This window comes from Meles meles, chromosome 15 (assembly GCF_922984935.1).
Source record: "Meles meles chromosome 15, mMelMel3.1 paternal haplotype, whole genome shotgun sequence".
In the NCBI taxonomy this organism is placed as follows: Eukaryota; Metazoa; Chordata; class Mammalia; order Carnivora; family Mustelidae; genus Meles; species Meles meles.
Window position 1 is genome coordinate 52,610,463 of NC_060080.1, and position 18,425 is coordinate 52,628,887.

The 18,425-nt window shown below is 51.0% G+C and overlaps 1 protein-coding gene across 24 annotated transcripts in view; it reads right to left on the bottom strand.

Annotated features, from left to right (window-relative positions):
- Positions 1 to 18,425, bottom strand: part of DYSF (dysferlin) — a 203,405-nt gene that overhangs the window by 145,678 nt on the left and 39,302 nt on the right. For 13 of the 24 annotated variants that reach the window (XM_045978655.1, XM_045978673.1, XM_045978665.1 and 10 more), the window contains 9 exons: positions 17,920 to 18,025; positions 8,539 to 8,653; positions 7,249 to 7,341; positions 6,675 to 6,886; positions 4,938 to 5,066; positions 4,454 to 4,516; positions 3,696 to 3,746; positions 1,664 to 1,694; positions 968 to 1,083 (listed from right to left, as the gene is read on the bottom strand). In XM_045978655.1, coding sequence (XP_045834611.1) covers positions 968 to 1,083; positions 1,664 to 1,694; positions 3,696 to 3,746; positions 4,454 to 4,516; positions 4,938 to 5,066; positions 6,675 to 6,886; positions 7,249 to 7,341; positions 8,539 to 8,653; positions 17,920 to 18,025 — 916 coding nt within the window. The remainder of the gene's footprint in view (positions 1 to 967; positions 1,084 to 1,663; positions 1,695 to 3,695; positions 3,747 to 4,453; positions 4,517 to 4,937; positions 5,067 to 6,674; positions 6,887 to 7,248; positions 7,342 to 8,538; positions 8,654 to 17,919; positions 18,026 to 18,425) is intronic. The other 11 variants (XM_045978680.1, XM_045978675.1, XM_045978677.1 and 8 more) reach the window with 1 other exon arrangement.

The window sequence follows — 18,425 nt, forward strand, 5'->3', positions numbered from 1 at the left end:
AGCTCTAAGCCTTGCACTCCTGCACCCTCCCCACCCAGCACCACCAGCCATGTCCCGATGCCCAAGCTACCTTGGCCCTGCGCTTCCCCTAGTCCTGCCTTCCCCACGCCCAACACCTCGGCTGTCCACCCACCTGCTTCCAGGCCCCTGAGTATAACGACGTTCTACAGAGCTGGGCGCCCTTGTGTCCTTCCATTTACCTGGAATTAACCCTTCCTCCCTCTCCCACAGCTATTCCCAACCTTCTTTCTTGCCAAACATCAAAAGATGCTGATACCTCCCCAGGTCTGCATACCTATCTCATTCTTCCCATCTCCAACTTGAACTTGACTTACTGGTGTGTAAAGATGATAATGGTATATTCTCAGGTGATAAAATTCAACTTGGAGTAGAACATAGAGAATTATCTCACTTTTGCAAAAAAGAAAAATATACAACAGTTCAGTGGTTGTCGCGGGGTGGGGGAAAGGGGACTGGAGGAAGGGGGTCAATGTGTACAAACTTCCAGTTATCAGATAAGTAAGTCACGAGGATATAATGCACAGCACGGAGACTCTAGTTTATAATTCTCTATTGTGCATTTGAAAGTTACTGAGAGAATAGATCCTAAAAGTTTGAAACTGCATAAGGCGATGGATGGTAACTAGACTTACCGTGATGATCATCTCACGATGTATACAAACAATGAATCGTTTATTCATTATATGACTGAAACTAATATAATGTTGTATGTCAATTACATCTCAATTTTAAAAAGCAACAAAAAAAATAGATGGGGTGCCTGGGTGGCTCAGGTGATTAAGTGTCTGACTCTTGGTTTTGGCTCAGGTCGTGATCTCAGGGTTTTGAGATCAAGCCCTGCATGGGGTTCTGTGCTCACTCCGAGTATGTTGGGACTCTCTCTCCCTCTCCCTCTATCTCCTGCTAGATGGAGGAGCTGTGAGGAGGACCCCCGTAATGTACTCACGGGCGCTTCATCTCCAGGCCCCAGAACACAGAGGCTTGCTTTCAGGTAACCTCTGGCCCCAGCAGAGAAATCGTCAGGGTCCGAGAGGAGCAGCCACTTCCTCAGATAGGCATGTCCTAAGAGAGACAACATCCATTGGTGAGGGCAGAGTTGGAAGGACCCATGTCGGCCATCACATCCAGAGCCCGGAGCCAACTACATTTGGGTGATGAAGGATTTATTCACAGGGACATGGGGGCCAGACTTTAAGTGTTCATGTAGGCCCAAGTCAGGAATGTCATCAGAAACCCCAAGAAGAGTCTGCCAAAGCCAGACCCCAGGCCATTTACCTCCCTTTCAGGAAGTGACCGGACCAAAAGCCAGGGTGTGAAGAAATCTAGACTTGTTATCAAAATGGCCCACCCCTGTTAGAGCGGACTTCATCTTCAACAACATTTGCTTGGGGCCTTCCAGATTTAGCATCCCTGGCTGGGCCAGCCAAGACCCATGAGAAGGTTTGATCTCCCTGAGGGCCTTGACTTGGAAGATGGAAGCCTGCCTTCTCTTCTTTCCTGCGGCTCTCATCTCGAGGATCAGACTCTACCTCTAAAGTCTAAAACCCCAAGGGAGAAAGGCGATTGTCCCAAACGGCTGTCCCCAACAGCCTCCAGAACCAAAATGCAAGGATATGGCTGAAGGGATGAGGATGTGACTCACGGGGCTCTCTGTAGATGGTACCCACGTCCATCTGAAATTAAACCGAGAAACACAAATCAAACTCTTGCCCTTGGGGCATTCAGTGAAAGATGGTACATTACGCCATCACATTCAAAATCAAACTTTGAAGATCATTTGGAGACATGGAGAAATGCTCATCAGCTGACGTTACATGGAAAAAGCACAGAATACATGTTCAAAGTTTGGTAAGGTTTATCAGCACATAGGAAAGAACAGGCAAAAGAAACACAACAGAAGGCTGACTGTGCTCTCTCTGGCTGGTAGACTTAAGTGTTAGTTTTATTTTATTTTTTCCTTTCCTATATTTTATAATTTTCTATAAAAATTCATAGATCAATGGAACATGGATGGTCGGGGAGCTTGTGCACAGGGATAGCCGGAGATACGTGAGAACTCTGTACTTTCCACTCTAGTTTGCTATGAACCTAAAACCGCTCTAAAAAATTGTTTTGATCATGGATTACTTTCATAATTAGAAAAAAAGAAAACAATTTTTTACCTTAACCTCTGGGTTCTCAGACTAAGGATATGCTTCAAAGATTAGAGACTCAAGACATAGAACCCCATTCATTACAGAATGACCCGGGTCCGATCCCATTCTTTTTTTATAACTGCTTTTCCAGAAAAATTGCCTTCGTTTTTTATCTTGTGACTACTCCCCAGAGAAGGGGCCATATTTTATTTCAATAGCAAAAGGAGGTTAAAATAAGCCTGTACTCCTTCTTTCCATTTGATAAATGCCTGAAGATTCGAAAATGAGAGAATCAGTGAGGTTTGCATTAAAACACCATTCGTGGGGCGCCTGGGTGGCTCAGTGGGTTAAGCCACTGCCTTCGGCTCAGGTCATGATCTCAGGGTCCTGAGATCGAGTCCCACATCGGGCTCCGTGCTCGGCGGGGAGCCTGCTTCCCTCTCTCTCTCTGCCTGCCTCTCTGTCTGCCTCTCTGCCTACTTGTGATCTCTCTCTCTCACTGTCAAATAAATAAATAAATAAAATCTTAAAAAAAAAAAAACCACCATTCGTGAAGGTCTCCATTGCTAGCTACTTGCCTTTACTTCCTGAGATTTGTTGATGCCTCCCTGGGAGCTGGGTCCTAGTCAGTCCTTGGTTCTCTAAAGTGCACTCTTCGCTTCTGTACTGTATGGGACAAATGGGGATGGAGAGGGCAGGCTCCCCCATCTCCCCGTGTCTCACCCTGATCCCCCTGGACTCCGCATCTGGACCCCACTCGCAAGCCAGAGCACCGGTATCACCCTGCCCTGAGTCAGAATGAGGGGGAAGGCCGCCTAACCACCAATGTCTGCCCAGATATAAGGACAGATATGAATCAGAATAAGAAGCCAAATTCCCCCTGTTGGACATAAGGGAAAAGATTTCCCTCTTCACTCTTTCTGTCAAATCATTTACCTTGGAAACCTTAAAAATGTAAGTATTTTATCTGCTTTTTCTGTGGGAAGGGAGGGGCAGGCCTTTGGCACAGGCCTGGGTCCGAGTTGTTAAAAAAAAAAAAAAAAACCCTCATCACAAAAATGCAAGCTTTTGTGTTTCTCCCTCTGGAGAAAGTCAGTTAGCTAACACCGATGGTCAACCCATCACCAGGTCGTGAGGATGCACTGTGCGTGGCGAGGGCGCTGTCCGTCGTCTGCCGTGAGGACTACTTACCTGCGAGAACAGGGAAGGGGTGGGTTGTAAAGGATTTCTCAGCGGTGTAAAGGATTTCTTGCTGCCTTTGCAGTCTCCTAGTGGATAGCCTGTCGTGTGCATCACCTTCTGGATTGATACGTATCCGATAATAAAATTCTGTTCTTTCTCTACGACCTTCGTGGAGAGGATTTTTGAGTTTGGAGATTTTGTCTTGCCCTTTTTTTTTTTTTTTTTTTTTACTGTATTTCCCAACACTGACCAAGAGGAACAGGACCCCCAAAGTACCAGCCTCTGCATATTACCTACAGAATCTCCAGTAACATGAATTAGCAACAACTAACTGCTTTCAGAAAAATGCATAATTACCCGGAATTCCCCAATGAGAGCATCTGTCCGGAGAGAACGGGAGTCTACCACCTGGGAGAGGGAGATGAATTAAAACTCTCATTTACAAGTAAATGTTAGCCCAGACAGGACCCAATACAACAGCTCTTCCCTCCCAAACAGTAACAACCAATGCTTAGAGCACGCGCTCTCTTCTGAGACTACTCTGAGCAAAGTTTAAACTCACATGAACCCCCTGACTATTATTATGCCCATTTTACAGATGAAGGAACAGAGGCCCAGAGAGGCTACAGGACTTGTAGAGCATCAACAACCCCTAAACGACAGAGGCAGGCGCAGAACCCACACCTTCAAAAACTAAACCATACTGCCATTCAGAAGAACGGCCCAAAAAAAAGGAAAAAAAAAAAAAAGAGCTGAGGCCCAAAGAAAGAAATTCTTGGCCAGAAACAGGCACATGGGCAAACAAAATAAAATAAAAATCGGGGTCTGCAGCGAGAATGCTTCAGAACCCTGACCTTTGGCCCCACGGGTTGTGCTGGGCAATGGGGGTTCCCCACTCTGCTATTACCTCCATCTGAGCTGCCAAAGGCATTTCTGTGACCAGCAGAGCTTGGCAGTGAGCCGCATCCATCACCCGTGCCCTGGGCTGCACGGCTTCTTCCTCACACTCGCTCACACTCACACTGTCAGGTGCACACACAGGTGCATGCTGATACACATGGCATGCAAGCGAGTACACACGTAACCCACAGAGGAGACTGATGGCTGAGACATACCGTGATAAAGATGGGCTCCTCGAACAGCTCCGAGGGCGAGTCAAACACGTTGAAGAAGAGAGTCTGTGATTCGGGGCAAAAGGGAAACGAATGAGTGCCTGCCCACGCCAGGGGCCAAGGAAAGGGTCAGCCGCTGCCCACAGCCTTCAGGTCTGGTCCACCCGGAAGTGTGGACTGAGCTCAGCCCAACAGCAGGCTCTGGGTATTCCACAAGTTCTGGGGTATCTCACCCTTGACCTCACAGAGGTTGTCATCTCGGTGGGGTGGAGGCTGGCCCTATGGTGTGTCAGAGACATGGAGCACTGGGAGCGCAAGGCAGGAAGAAGAGCTAGAACCACCCCCCCACCCCAGTTCCTCAGATGACCTACTTGGGACCCAGCATATCTCTCGATTCAAAAACCAAATGGACTGTCACATGTCTGCTATGCATTCCCAATTTGGAAGGGCCACCGAGATCCTCGTCCTTATACCCAGCATCTCCCACCTCATTGAAGAGCGGGCTGTTCCCCTTGTGGATCCGTGTCCTCTTGGTCTGCCCAGCAGCCGTGACCTTGACCACAGGCTTGATATTCACCCCTGGCAGCTGGCGCCCCTCGATCACTTGCACCCTGATCTGGAAGCCAAGAGGAGCCATGAGCAGGAGGAGGGGGATGTAGTCAGGCCCCAAGAGAGTCAGAAATCTCAGGGACCATTCTCACTGCTGGCTTCTGGGGAAGGGTATTAAACAGGTATTAGGAAGAGCATTATAAAAACAGTCATATTTTTCTACCAAGGTCCCTTGCATCTCTAAAACCCCATAGTTCCGCACAAGAGCTGCCAAGCTGCCCCAAGGAAGCTCCCAGCTCTAAATTCCAGGCCTAGGCCGAGGACCCAGAGCCCAGCTCATTCCATGCAGCTGTTGCGACAAGCCCTCCCTCAGACCTCTTGACGCCCACACATCTAAGTGGCCTGAACGTCCCTCGCTGACAGCTCCCTCAGGGACTGAACTGACACAGTGAATTGATCCTACTTTTTATTCTTTATAAGATACAACGTTTTCTCACATTCTGAGAAATAAATTAAGAGTTTTCTCTATTGAACTTTAAGTAGAAAAAGGTTTCAGGAAGATCTGTGCTTCCAAATTTAGGCAAAATATTTTAAAACATGAAATTTTAAAATACGAGAACAATTTTCATGGAAAAATACGATGTTTACTGGTTTTAAGTTTCAGTCGACATTTATTTATCGATGGATTGAACAATGCTTTCCTTTAAGCCATACTACTGTAGAATATATTACTAATAATATCAGAAGGTAGATCCATGATTTTTTATTCTCTTCATTTTCCTGTATTTTCTGTTTTCAACAAGAAACATACATTAATTTTCAAAGGAGAAAAAAGCAGTAAGTACATGACTTGGGAATAAAAATAATAATAATGTCAGAATTTTTTCTCTCAGGTAAATACACAGCGGTTACAGCTAGTACTTTCACTTAAATTACCAAGATTTAGAAGTAAAATGTATTTTTACAATTTGTGGCACTTGGTAAAGAGCTAAGTTTCCTGTCTTTAACTTTAAAGGTAGTTCTGAAGAGCTCAATATCGCTAAATGCAACTATATTAACATGGGAAATTTCATAGAAAAGAAAAAGAAAAAGCAAAGGACCAAAATTAAAATGCAAATAAAACGGGATAGGTTTTTGGATTAAAATATGCCCAAGGGTTCATAATAACGGTTTATTCTGTGAAGAGCTTGAACACGCTCAAATTCTACACGGCCTTCGGAAGAATCCATGGGTATAAGGAAGGACATGGATCAAGAGAGAAAACAAGGAGCCAGACAGAGCTTCCTTGTCTGGGGATCTTGTTAAAATGCAGATTCTGATTCAGCAGGGCTGGTGGTCTGCGTTTCCATCCAGCTTCCGGGTGCTGCTCCTGCTGCTGGCCCAAGGACCACACTATGAGAAGACAAAAGCTAGCTAGCCAGATCAAGCCTTGTTGGAATGCACATAACAAATGTAAAGATGGGCTGAATCTCTCCAGTGCTCCCCCCAACCTTTTTTGTAAAGCACAAAACCAGGGGGCTGTGTTCTGAGGCCACAGTGTGTGACCTGCTCATTCTGCATCTGCTGGGGACCCGGCGAACCACAGACTCCTGACTAGAAGAGCTCTTAGGACCTGCTCCAGGCTAGACAGACAGTACTGAAAGAGGAGACTGCGGTCAGAGAGTCAGCCCATTACCTGGAAGTCCTGCGGTTTGTCCGAGAGCAGCTTTCTGGAAGGGGGAGCACTTCTTTTCCTCTTGCTCCCGGGGTGGTAGGGAGGCAGATGAGAAGGCGGCTTCTTCGGGGGGGTGGGGGCCCCAGGGCCTGGGGCACCACTCTGATCCAGTGATGGCTCTGCCTCATCTCCCGTGAGCCCCTGGTCCTCGGTGTCCTCCTCTCCTCCTGCGTCTGGGCGGAGAGGCTACTAATAAGGGCTGGTCCCTCTGGTCTGGTGCTTGGGACCCTACCCAGCCAATGGAGGGCCCAAAGGGCTTGGGCACAAAGACCCACCACCCACCTCCCCTCCTATCAGTGAGCCAGGATGGATGAGGGAGAAAGAGGAGCTTCCAACAGCTGAGATGTGAAGGTGGTCAGTCCAGTTAGTCAACGGGAAGGAAAGAAATGGCCCTAGCCCTCCCCACCATGTCCTACGGGATCAGTGCCTCTGACCACCTTGTCCCAGGTCCCACTCTGGTGAGCTGACAGATGGCAGCAGTGAGCTGGTTACAGGTGCTAGGATCAGGATCAGGAGAGCCTGACCCGGGTCTCACCCGTGGGGGCCAGCCACTTCTTTCCAGAGTTTCTCGTGTCCACGGTGCTGTCACTGAGCAGGGACCAAGTCTCAGCCCGGCTCTGTCCCCCACCTGGCATAGGGGCAGGGCATAGCCCCAGGAGGCGAGGAAGGAGCTGGGTGAGGGGAGCCAACCTAGGGCACCCCCACCCCCAAGCTTGCTCTACCTGGCTACCCAAGCCTGGCACAAAATTCAGAAATTGTTCCCATGTCTGCTGAAGACTGTCCCTTCTCACCACCTTCCAGGCAGGACTGGGGATTTGTGACCTTTGGGAGCTTTCCCTGCATAACCGGAACCCTAACTCAGTCGGACCCACCTCCAAGCTGGTTCCAGAGCACTCGGGCCCTTCACCTCCCATTCTGTCACCAGGAGCACCCCTTCTTTCTGCCCACCACCCACCCTCCCCAGGAACCTACGCCCCAGTCCAGATTGCTCTCCTTATCTCCAAGCTCAGATGGCTCGGAGCTCCAACAACGTGACTGGGCGGGGCAGGCTCAGGGCACACCCTTAGCAGAGGCTGCTAGGGTTTGAAGGCCGCGTTTGCCTCTGGCTCCCTTCACCCAGAGAGAAACTGCAGACTCTTTCCCATGGCCAAGTCCCCACCTGGCCCATCTGTGCAGCTTTCTGCACATTCCAGCAGGCTGGACCACGTGGAGGCCTCACCAGCCTCACAGTGGCAAGCCCAGCACCCTGGCAGGATCCTTCTGTGACAAGGCCAGCAGAGGCAGGTGAAGAGAACTGAGACAACCCTGGAACTTGCTAACTCAGTCTGCTCATTTCACAAATGATAAAGACAGGCCCAGAGAGGGAGCGTGGCCGGCCCAAAGTCACGCAGCTACTTGGTGCCAAAGTCAAGAAAGGAAGCCATGTCCCTTGGCATCCGCCCAGCGCTCTTTCAAGGCACACCCAGTTGTGTTGTACAACACCATGGTCAAAGGCCTAGGAAGTCCCAGAGCAGGGAAGCATTCAACTCTGGGGTATCTCCTGGGGCAGATCCCAGCAAAGGCATGCCCTCCCACCCAGCTCCCAGCTGCCCGGTGCGGAGCAGCAGTCCAGGAACAGCCCCTCCCCAGGAGGGCTTCCTCACACCGATCCTAGTGGCACTTTCTCTGTGTGGCAGAAGGCCGCTCTCAGGACCTCCCACCCACTAGTGTCCTCTCTTCTATGGACCCGGGCAGCCCCTGAAGCCTCACACCGGCCTCCTGCCCCCAGGCTCCCACACTGCTGCTGGGCTTCTCCCCAGGGGCCCTGCCAGGGTGGGCTCCTCACCAGCCATCATATCCATGTTGGGCAGAGTGGGCGAGGGTTCCAGAGATGCAGAGGGCGGGAACAGGGGCACAGCTCCAGGGAGTGGTGTGTAGGACACCTGTAGGACCAGCGAGGCCTGGAAGAGATGGGGGTGGGAGGGCAGCAGGTTAGTGCACTAGCCTTGGACCACCACCAGCCAGCATCCTTCCTGTTCCTCTTACTGCTTCGCCAAGGAAGATGGCATGGATGGGGGTCAGGTTTGCAGGAGGCTGGGGCAAAGCCACCCCAGAGGCCCATCAGCATGGGCAAGTGGCCTAAAGCACAGAATCCAGAGTCAGCTTCTGCCAGCCAGAAGCTGTGTGATCTTGGTCAAAATCCAGAACCTCGCTGTGCCTTGCTTCCCTCATCTGTAAAATGAGCGTACTAACAGCAATCGTACCTTCCTCGTAGGGTCAAGTGGCAGTGAAAGTAGTGGACAGAGTAAGTCATAAGCTTCTATAAATGAATCAGCCATTCAACCTCCCCTGCAGGATTTTTCAACCCTCAGCCTAGGCCCATCTTCAGGACAAAGGCCGCTTGGCCACTCCTACTTAGCTGAGGGCCCTCCCCTGTTTCCCCACAGGCAGCTCGGTCTCACGCTGCTCAGGTCCCAGCTAGCTCTGGGAGTCTCAGGGTGCTGCTCATCTTTCTGAGCCCTCTTCCCTCCCAGCAACACCCCTGTCCCCCCTATCTCAACTTCAGCTCTTCCAGCTTTGACCGGCTGAGGGGAGAGTGACTAGTCACCCCACTCTCATGGGCCAGGAAAGCCTGCCCCGTGTTTCCATTCCACAGACACACTGCCCCCCAACCCCAACAAGACCTGCACTGCTCAAAGGACCCCAGAACCTGAGAAATCAGCCTCAGCAGGCTCTCCAGTCTTACAGCTCCTAGGCCAGTCGGGGGCTGGCCCCGCCTTCCCTGGTACTGTAGGTCCAGCAGGCTTCCTGGAGCAGTCTTTTTATGGACCAAAACAATAAGTGCTCTATTTAAGGAAATTTAGGGAGTACAGAAACCTTAAAGAAAAATAATAATGTTGGGCACCTGGGTGGCTCAGTGGGTTAAACATCCAACTCCTGATTTCTGCTCAGGTCATGATCTCATGGGTCAGAATCTCATGGGTCTTGAGATCAAGCCCCACATGCGGGGCTGGGGAAGGAGAGAGGGTTGATGCTCAGCGGGAAGTCTGCTTGAGATTCTCTCCCTCTTCCCCTCATCCCACTCGTGCTCCCTCTCTCTCAAATAAATAAATAAATCTTTTTTTAAAAAGAAAGAAAGAAAAAAAATGAAAGAAAATGTAAGAGAAAACAAATTTCCATAATTCCACCTTTATTCACATTTTGATCTAGTTCTCCCCAATCTTTTTAAACAAGATTGCTGCCATATGGAAAATGCTTTTCTACTTTACTTGCATTAGACAGTAAGCATTTCCCAGGCTTTGCCAAGTCCTTACAAACATAATTGTTAATAATGCATAATAGCCTCTGAGCAGCTCAGCATAACTCACTAGACATCTCTACTGAGTAATATTAGGGATTCTGGAAATTCCTGGGGCAAATCCTGGTCCTCAGAAAAGGGCCACAGGTACTGGATGGCCCCGGTCTGAGGCTTGAACCCCCAGACTGGGGCGTGGACAGGGGCAGCCAGGCTAAGGGAGGACAGGACCTGAGGAAGGGTGGGGCTCACAAGGCCAAGGAAGGAAGCCAGCGCCAGCTCAGCATCTCAGGAGACCCAGGGAAAAGCCAGGAAGGCAATGAGACCTTTTCTGTCCTGGAACCAAGGCTCTGCCTTCATGCCTGCCATGCAGGTTTGAGAATCACCAGCAGGTGTCGCTCTTGAGCGGGCAACTAGCTATGTACCCTAAGTTCCTGCAGCCCAAAGAGGAAAGAACAGCTTCTGGGGCCCCTCCCGGGTGCCCAGACCTGCTCATCACCACCCCTGAATTCCTGGAGATTCTAGTCAGCAGGTCTGGGGTAGACCCGGGCATTTGTATTTTCAACAACCGTCCTGGGGTTTCCCCCCACTTCATCAAAAGGTAAGTTGGGCTCTTTGGAAAAATAACTGAGTCTAGGGCTTGGCCAGGGAAGATAGATGACCCTGGAACACTTCTGTGCCAGAAAGCAAGAAAATACCCAAAGAATGATAGAAACATGTCCAAAGGACACAGAAACCTATTTTCACAGACTCCCACTGGCCGAATCTTGGAGAATTTAAATATGAAAATAAATACAGAGGCAGACTAAAACATTGAATAAAATTTCTGAACACAGAAATAAATAGGACAGAAGAAAGCTTCTCCTTACAGTGAAATACCAATGAACGAACGCAGAAAAAAATAATTGGCTTAGGACATCACCATCTGACAACCATCAAAACAAGAATTAATTCAACCAAGGAAACAAGAATGGCTGTGAAAACGGCCAGGTAAAAGTTGGATGAGGAACAGAGTATTTAGAGTCACAAAGTACCTCCCCCCACAATTCCTACCTATTAGAAAAGGGGGAGGAACTGGTGATCAGTGGAGAATGCCAGCAAAGGCGACATTAATCAAATGCTCAAGGTTAAGAGCACAGTCATCCAGATATAATGAGAGCAATATCTGTTTGCTGTGTTCTCCTCCTGCCAAAGACGCTCAGGCGAAATCAAATTGCAAGGAAACCTCAGACAGACCCAAACGGGGAGACCTTCTACAGGAGAACTGGCCTGTATTCCCCAAAGCATCAAGGTCCCAAGGTTGTAAAAGTCAAAGACTGAGGAATTCTCCCAGATGGAAGGAGGCTGAAGGCAAACAACTAACACAACACACAATCCTGAATTGGATCTTTTTGCTACAAAGGACACTGCTGGAAAAAGCTGTTGAACTCGAATGGCGGTCTGTGGTTTGGATGGCAGTGCAGGACCAAGACTCATTCTTTCAGTCTCTGAAGGCTGTGGTTCCCTAAGAAAAAGTCCTTAATCAGAGAAAACACACACTAAATTCAGGGTGATGGGCCAGGAGGTTGGCAACTTAGTCTCAGAGGGTTTAGAACAAAATACTCTTTGTATTATTCTCACAACTTCCAAAACTTAAATTATTTTCAAATAAAAGGTTAAAAACTGAGAAGCTGCTTCTGCTCTAAGCATAGGAATCTCACTCAAATAAAGCGCCAGCCCGCAGGATGATTCCCACTCTCCAGAAGTAGTGTGAGGCCAAGTGCCAAATGAAAATAGGGTCCCTCGTCAAAACTGTATTAGGAAGGTCAAGATGGCAGAGAATTAAAGCAAGTGCAGGAACCAACTGCCCATGAGGTCGGCCCTCTGTGGGCTGATTGCTTGGCTCAGCCTGAGCTGGGCAGGTATCTGGAAGGTTGGACCGCGCCCCACCTGACATACCCGGCCTGACCCCTTCATTCATTCATTTGCTTATTCATTTCCTGCACATATATGGAGCATCTGCTACGGGCTGAGGCTTGAAGATACTGGGATACTTCCATGAACAAAGCGAATGCTCCCGCCCCCGGGGAGCTCACATCTTGGCAGAGGAGACAGACAATAAATAATAAATGAAATAGATAATGTAACTCATGAAGTACGTTGGAAAGAAAGTTAACCCGAGCAAGTGGGAGCAGGGGAGCAGGAGGAGCTGCGGTGTTAAATCAAGTGGTCTGAGTGGACCCCAGCAAGGTGAGGAGAGAGGACCCAAACTGTGAAGGGTCACAGCTTGGCTGCCTTTCAGCCCCACCCACCCCATTCTTCTAACCTTTAGTGCCTGAGGACCAGATCCCCTTAGAGAACACCCCTTCTTATTTCTTGGAGCGTGCCCTGCCTGCCCAGCCCCTCCACACCCTTGGGGACTTTGCCCACCATCTCTGTGCTCAGTGCAGAGGTGGACCTATAGGAGAATGACTGCTACCCTCCACGCTGTGGGGGCCAGTGCCTTAGCCTGGGGGCTCAGGAGCAGCCCTACCACCAGAGAAGCGGGAAGGAGCAACAGCCCTGGAATCTGAAGACCACCCAGGCTGTCCCTCCCAGGGTTTCCTGAGTATCCGCTATCCCCACTCTGAGAGTCCCCACATCAAACTCCCAAGGAAATGGCAACATCCTGGTGGGTCCAGGCCCTTGGATGAGACTTCCGGCCCGGAGACAGCTCCATCTCTTACTTCCCCTGTCAGACAGACAGTCACAAGGACATCCCTGGCAGCTTCAGGCTCTGGGGACCACTGTTTCAGGACCACATCTCTGGGACCACAGGTGATTAATACTAGAGGCCTTTAGCTCTACAGGGAATCTCTAGGCAGGGGGGCCTGTCTATGCAACCTACCCAGGGTCAGGACCTGCCACCTTCACCATGATGTCAGACCAGTGCCCGTCCCCTTCTCCAGACATAACCAGAGCTGAGATTTTCTTGCCATGCGATGTCTGTGAGCTCCATGCTCTCCCAAACCACATGACCGTGGCCTAGGGTCCCTCTGAGATGGTCCACATCAAGGTCCCCCACCTGATAACCCCGCTCCTCAAGTCCCCAGCCCTGGCCCCACCGTGCAGTCATCCTGTCCCAAGACTATTATCTGTCAGTCATGTGTCCACCAGCACATGGCGCCCTGGAGCATGGAACCTGTCACCCATGTCTGCCATCTTGGGGTCCACAGTCAACAATAACACAGAACTCTGGAGGGTCCGGTCTGGCCACCGGGCTAGGATGGCCTAGGAAACCAAAGACAAAGACAGGGGACAACCTCATCATTTCCTCCTAACAGGTTTTGTAGCCAAGCTCTGGGGTCGTTCGCCCACCATGCTCGACCCCATTGCTTACTGTCTGTGTCCTCAGCTACAGCTCTCTGACACTGAGCCTAGCGTGACCAAACCCTAGACCAGCCCCTTCCCACATCCCTCGACAGACACTGAGTGAGTAGACAGGAAAGCCTCATATGCATCAGAGTCTTCTTTATTACTTCAGACAACACCAAGAAGCTGGAGGAAGGTGAGATGTGGCCCTAAGCTAAGGGAGGGGTGGTTGTCAGCACCTGGAAGAGAAACTCAGGGATTCACCAGAGCTCTGGGTGCCCTCCTCCAGTCCCTGCTCCCAACACACAGGGCCCTGCTGGCTCCCCACCCCCACACCACTGGAGTTCCTGTTTTCTTGTGACCCAGTAGGTCTCACTTCTTCTGATCTGCCTCTGGCTGTTAGGACTGAGGTCATACCGACAGTTTGCATGGTGTCCACACCCTCATGAGAAAGCTGCTCTTCAAATACATTTGGGGGTACGTGGCTTCTCTCCTCCATGGGTGTCCAGCACCCCCACAGGCCTGGAGCCTCCCCCAGGACAGGGACAGTGTTGTCCCCTTCAGTCTAGAATCTGTCTGAGGATAGATTTGGCCTCTTCTCATGGCACACAGCTCTGAAGGAATGTGGGGGAGAATGCTGAGTGCCAGGCCCATGACGTCCACGGGCCAGCCTACAGCATGGCCGCCCCCGGCTGTCTTCCTCCTCTCAGTCCTTCCAGGGTTTTCCAAGGATCCCACAGACCCTGTCCTCACTCCCATTACCCCTTCAGCAGGTTGTTTTGACGGTCTGAGCTAAACTCAGCTGGGTACTCCTGGCATACTCTGCCCATGGGGTCCAGCCCAGAAGTTGGCCTCGGTGAACAGCCAGTGAGAATCCTGGGCTTCAGACAGAGCTCTCTGACCCTTCTGAGCACGACCTCCATTCTCTCTGCTTCCCACACAGGGCAGCCAGCCCCAGGTCGCAGGTGGGAAGCCCCACTCGGGGGGTCTTGGGAGCGGGCGCTGCTCTGTGACTCCGTGTTATCACAGGCACTAGAAGATGGACCCAGATACTCTCCACAGGCCGGAGCTGTAGCCTGGCCTCACCTCCCCCAGGCTGTGTACAGCCATGGGCTCAGCCAAGCAGGGCTTAGCCCTCGTCTCGCATCCCTCCTTTCTGGCTTTTATACCCCCTTCTAGGAGACATGGTCTGTGAAGGACTGGCAATCTCTGCACACAGACAAGCATCCCAGCCAAGAAAGAAGAAAGCAGTAGGTTCCCAGCTGGTGAGCACGAAGCACAGAGTGTGGAAACAGAGGAAGAAGAAGGAGGGTGAGGCATTCAGGGAGACTCACCAACCTGGCTCAGCCCCCTGCAGCCTGCCAGGCTAGACCAGGTGTGAAAAGCTGTGTCTCGGGGACTGGACAGGCGTCTGATCTTGGAGGGGAGCCCAAGTGCAGGAGAACTTACAAGAAATACCAGGCATGGGTGCCCAGAAGGCAAGAGTGGAGGGATGTTTGAGCATTTCAGCCAGAAGCTTGAAACCCTGACTGGGGGCAATGGGGACTGTGATTTAATGATTTCTAAGAAAAAATTTAGGTGACCAAACTCTATTTCTCAGAAATGCTGGGTTTTCAGAGCCATAAAGGTAAAATGGGTGTCTCGTTATTAATGAAGGTGACTTTTGGACCCCATGCAAGTACAGGAGCTGGTTGACAAGAGGACCAACCCTATGCTTAGAGGATTGGAACTTTCAGTCCTATCGCCCCAGCCTCTGGGGAAGAAAGTGGGGCTGGAGGTTGCATCAGCCAATAGCCAATGACTTAGTGAATCATGACTATAATGAAGCCTCCATTAAAAACTCCAATTTTGGGGCGCCTGGGTGGCTCAGTGGGTTAAAGCCTCTGCCTTCGGCTCAGGTCATGGTCCCAGGGTCCTGGGATCGAGCCCCGCATCGGGCTCTCTGCTCAGCAGGGAACCTGCTTCCTCCTCTCTCTCTGCCTGCATCTCTGCCTACTTGAGATCTGTCTGTCAAATAAATAAATAAAAAATCTTTAAAAAAAAAAAAAAACTCCAATTTTTTGGTCTCTTTCTTCAGAGAGTTTCCATGCTGAGGGAACTAGAATGTTTCCATGTGCCACCAAACAGGGCCCCAAACTCCACAAGGACAGAAGTTCCTTTGTTCAGGACCTTGCCCTAGGGATCTCTTCATCTGGCTGTTGATGCACATGCTTTATGATGCCGTTTAACAAACTGGTAAATGTTAGTGTTTCTCAGACTCCTGACTCAAAGTATCTCCCTCACCAGCTACCTACAGTTCCTCCATGGGTGTTCTATATCTTTATGGAAAGCTGTGGTCTTCTTCAGGATCCAGAAGTACCTGGAGTCCTTCTTGACTCTAGGGATGTGGTACTATGATTTATAATTACAGATGTGTGTGTGTCTATATGTATGTTTAGTCATTGTCCCTGTTTCTGGCACAGAGCTCCTTTTAGGAATTCCTTGGACTTTCCTAAATGATAACAGCCATCAAGGTGTCTTTTGTTGGGCTAATGAGTTGACTTGGGCAATCCCCTAAGGATGGCATCTGGTTGCTAGTGGAGCGAACCCTGTGGTTAGAAGGCTAGAGAATTTTCAGCCCCCACCACCTCCAGGGAGGGGGATCCATTGTCAATGAAGCCTCCATAAAACCCCAAAGGAAGGGATTGGAGGGCTTCCAGGTTGGATCATAACTGGCGATCTGATAACTACAATGTTTTTCTGAGTTCTGCAAGCCGCTCTAGCAAGTTAATCAAACCCAAGGAGGGGGTCGTAGGAACGTCCTATCTAGAGCCAGTTGGTCAGGAAAGCTCAGGGGAACCTGGACTTGGGACTGGCAAAGGATTGGGAAGGGGAGGCCTTGTAGGACTGAGCCCTTAACCCAGAGCTTTCCCTGGACAGAGAGTGTCAGAATTGATTTGAATTATTGGACACGCAGGTGGAGCCAGAGAATTACCTGGTGGGGTGGGGGGACTGGAAATTGGCCCTCGAACCCTTAAACTGCATGAGTAGACTGGAGAGCTCAGGAGGAGGACAAGGGGGAGGACAAGGGGGATGCAGAAGGTGGAGACAAACTCAGTGGTACTGGAGGAGGTCACTGAGAGGACACGCCCACCAGCAGACCCGTGGTAAACCCAGGCTCCTCACCCCCTCCACTCTCCATGCAATGTAAGATCTGCTTGCCCTCCTTGCTCCCAGATGCCACTCCAGGCAGAGCCTTGAGCTAGTGACATGGTGTTGAGACTATCCGGATGGTATACAGGACTGAACCCAGTTAAGACCTCTGTAGAAACTTCTAAGATTTGGTAGATGGGTGCAGAGATCCACTCCTCTTACTGCCGCCCCAGACACGCCTCACAGATAAGTCCCCTTGCTTACTAACCCTGCTGCCTGCCAGGCTAGAGCGGCTTGCCTCCTTCTTGGGTCTCTCCCTGCCTTCCATGTAGGGGGGCTGGTTCCCGATTTCACCTGGGAAGCCCCTGAAGAGGTTACAGACCTATAAGTGATCACCGCACTAAACTAGGATGTTCTGCCAGCCATCACTGGCCTAAGAAGTGTCAAGAGGAAGTTCCAGCATCAGAAAGGCAGTGGAGAAGGAGTCATTCAAGTCGCTTCCAGCCCTGGGAGTTTAAGAGATGTGCCACCCTCCTACGTGTCCCCCTTTGGACATGCAGTCACTGCGTGACTTCAGTCAATCACTCTCTTTCTCTAGCTCTCAGTGCCCAGTAGTGGTTCCTTTTAGAGTTCTGCCAGATTTGCCACTTCCTGACTCACCAAGCCAGCCAATGTTCCCTACCCTCACACACACACACACACACACACACACACACACACACTCAAAGAGAACTCAGCCCAGAATCCCCAGGGCCCCACCAGGAGGAAGTATTTCCAAATGGATAGTCCCCCAGGGCCTCCTGGGGGCGGAGCTGACCCAGAGGGAAGGTCAGGAATTCTACTGACCAGGAAGAAAGAACCCTGCAGGGTATATTTAGCTCCCTAAAAATAACGGGAAGCCAGAGACGTGGGCTGGGAATTGTCTGTGAGGACTGGAAGAGCACTGGAAAGGCTGGGGGAGGGGCAGGAAGGACAATGGAGGAAAGGAAGAGGGTCTGACGGGTTCTGGTGGGCAGGGAAGGGGGGTGTCTGTCTCCCTTCCCTTGTGATCCGAGACCCAGATGACTCAGATATTCCAGATCTGGAGATGCGGGCTGGGAGGTGAGGGAGGGCTACCAAGGAGATTGGGGGAGCCATCACCAAAGCTGCCCAGGAAGTTTGGGGAGTCATCAGGTTTCAAGTAAAGAACCAATCCCAGGAGGTGACCATTCCTCCCTCCAGGCCAGGAGGGGATCCAGAGGCAGGCCAAGCTGGTATGAGGCAAGGCTGACTTGAGCCCCACAGAAGGGGCCAGGGCTCCCTCCTGTCCCCTTCCCATCCCTTCCATGCCACTTCCCCTTCCCGGCACCCTGAGCCCTGGCCAAGCTGGGGGGCCGGCCTGATTGCTGGACTCTGGCACACCACTAGCATCAGAGAGGCAAGACCTCAGACCAGACACGGGCCTGATCCAAAGGCCCAGTGGGCACTTACCCCCGTGGGCTGCTTCTTGGTGTCTAGCAGGGGGGCATTGAAGCTGGCAGACAGGCTGGGGGTGGCGAGGACCTCCCGGAGTGGGACTTGGGCCTCTCCCAAGAACCTAAGCAGAGAGAAAAGTAGAATGTTGAGAACTAGCCTAACGAGCCGGCTCTTCCTCCAACATACCACCCCCTCACCACCATCTCACCGCATAAACAAATACCCTGCAGACAAAGTTGATCGGTCTCAAACACCATAGTCCCCTAGGACCCCTCAGGGCTCCCTAGCTCCCTGCCCCTGGGCATCCCACGTGTCATCCCTAGAGGGCCAGGCCCCCCTCCCTGCACAAGGATGAGAGACACCTTCCCTTTGCCCAAGGCCAGCTTTCTGCCTCTCCCCCGAGGCCCAGCCCCACCACCCCTGTCTGCCTGGATACTCCCACAGAAGGGCTGCCTTGCCCATCAGACCTCAGCCAGCCACAGGTCAGTGTCTCCTGGAAGCAGGGGACCCCACCACCACAC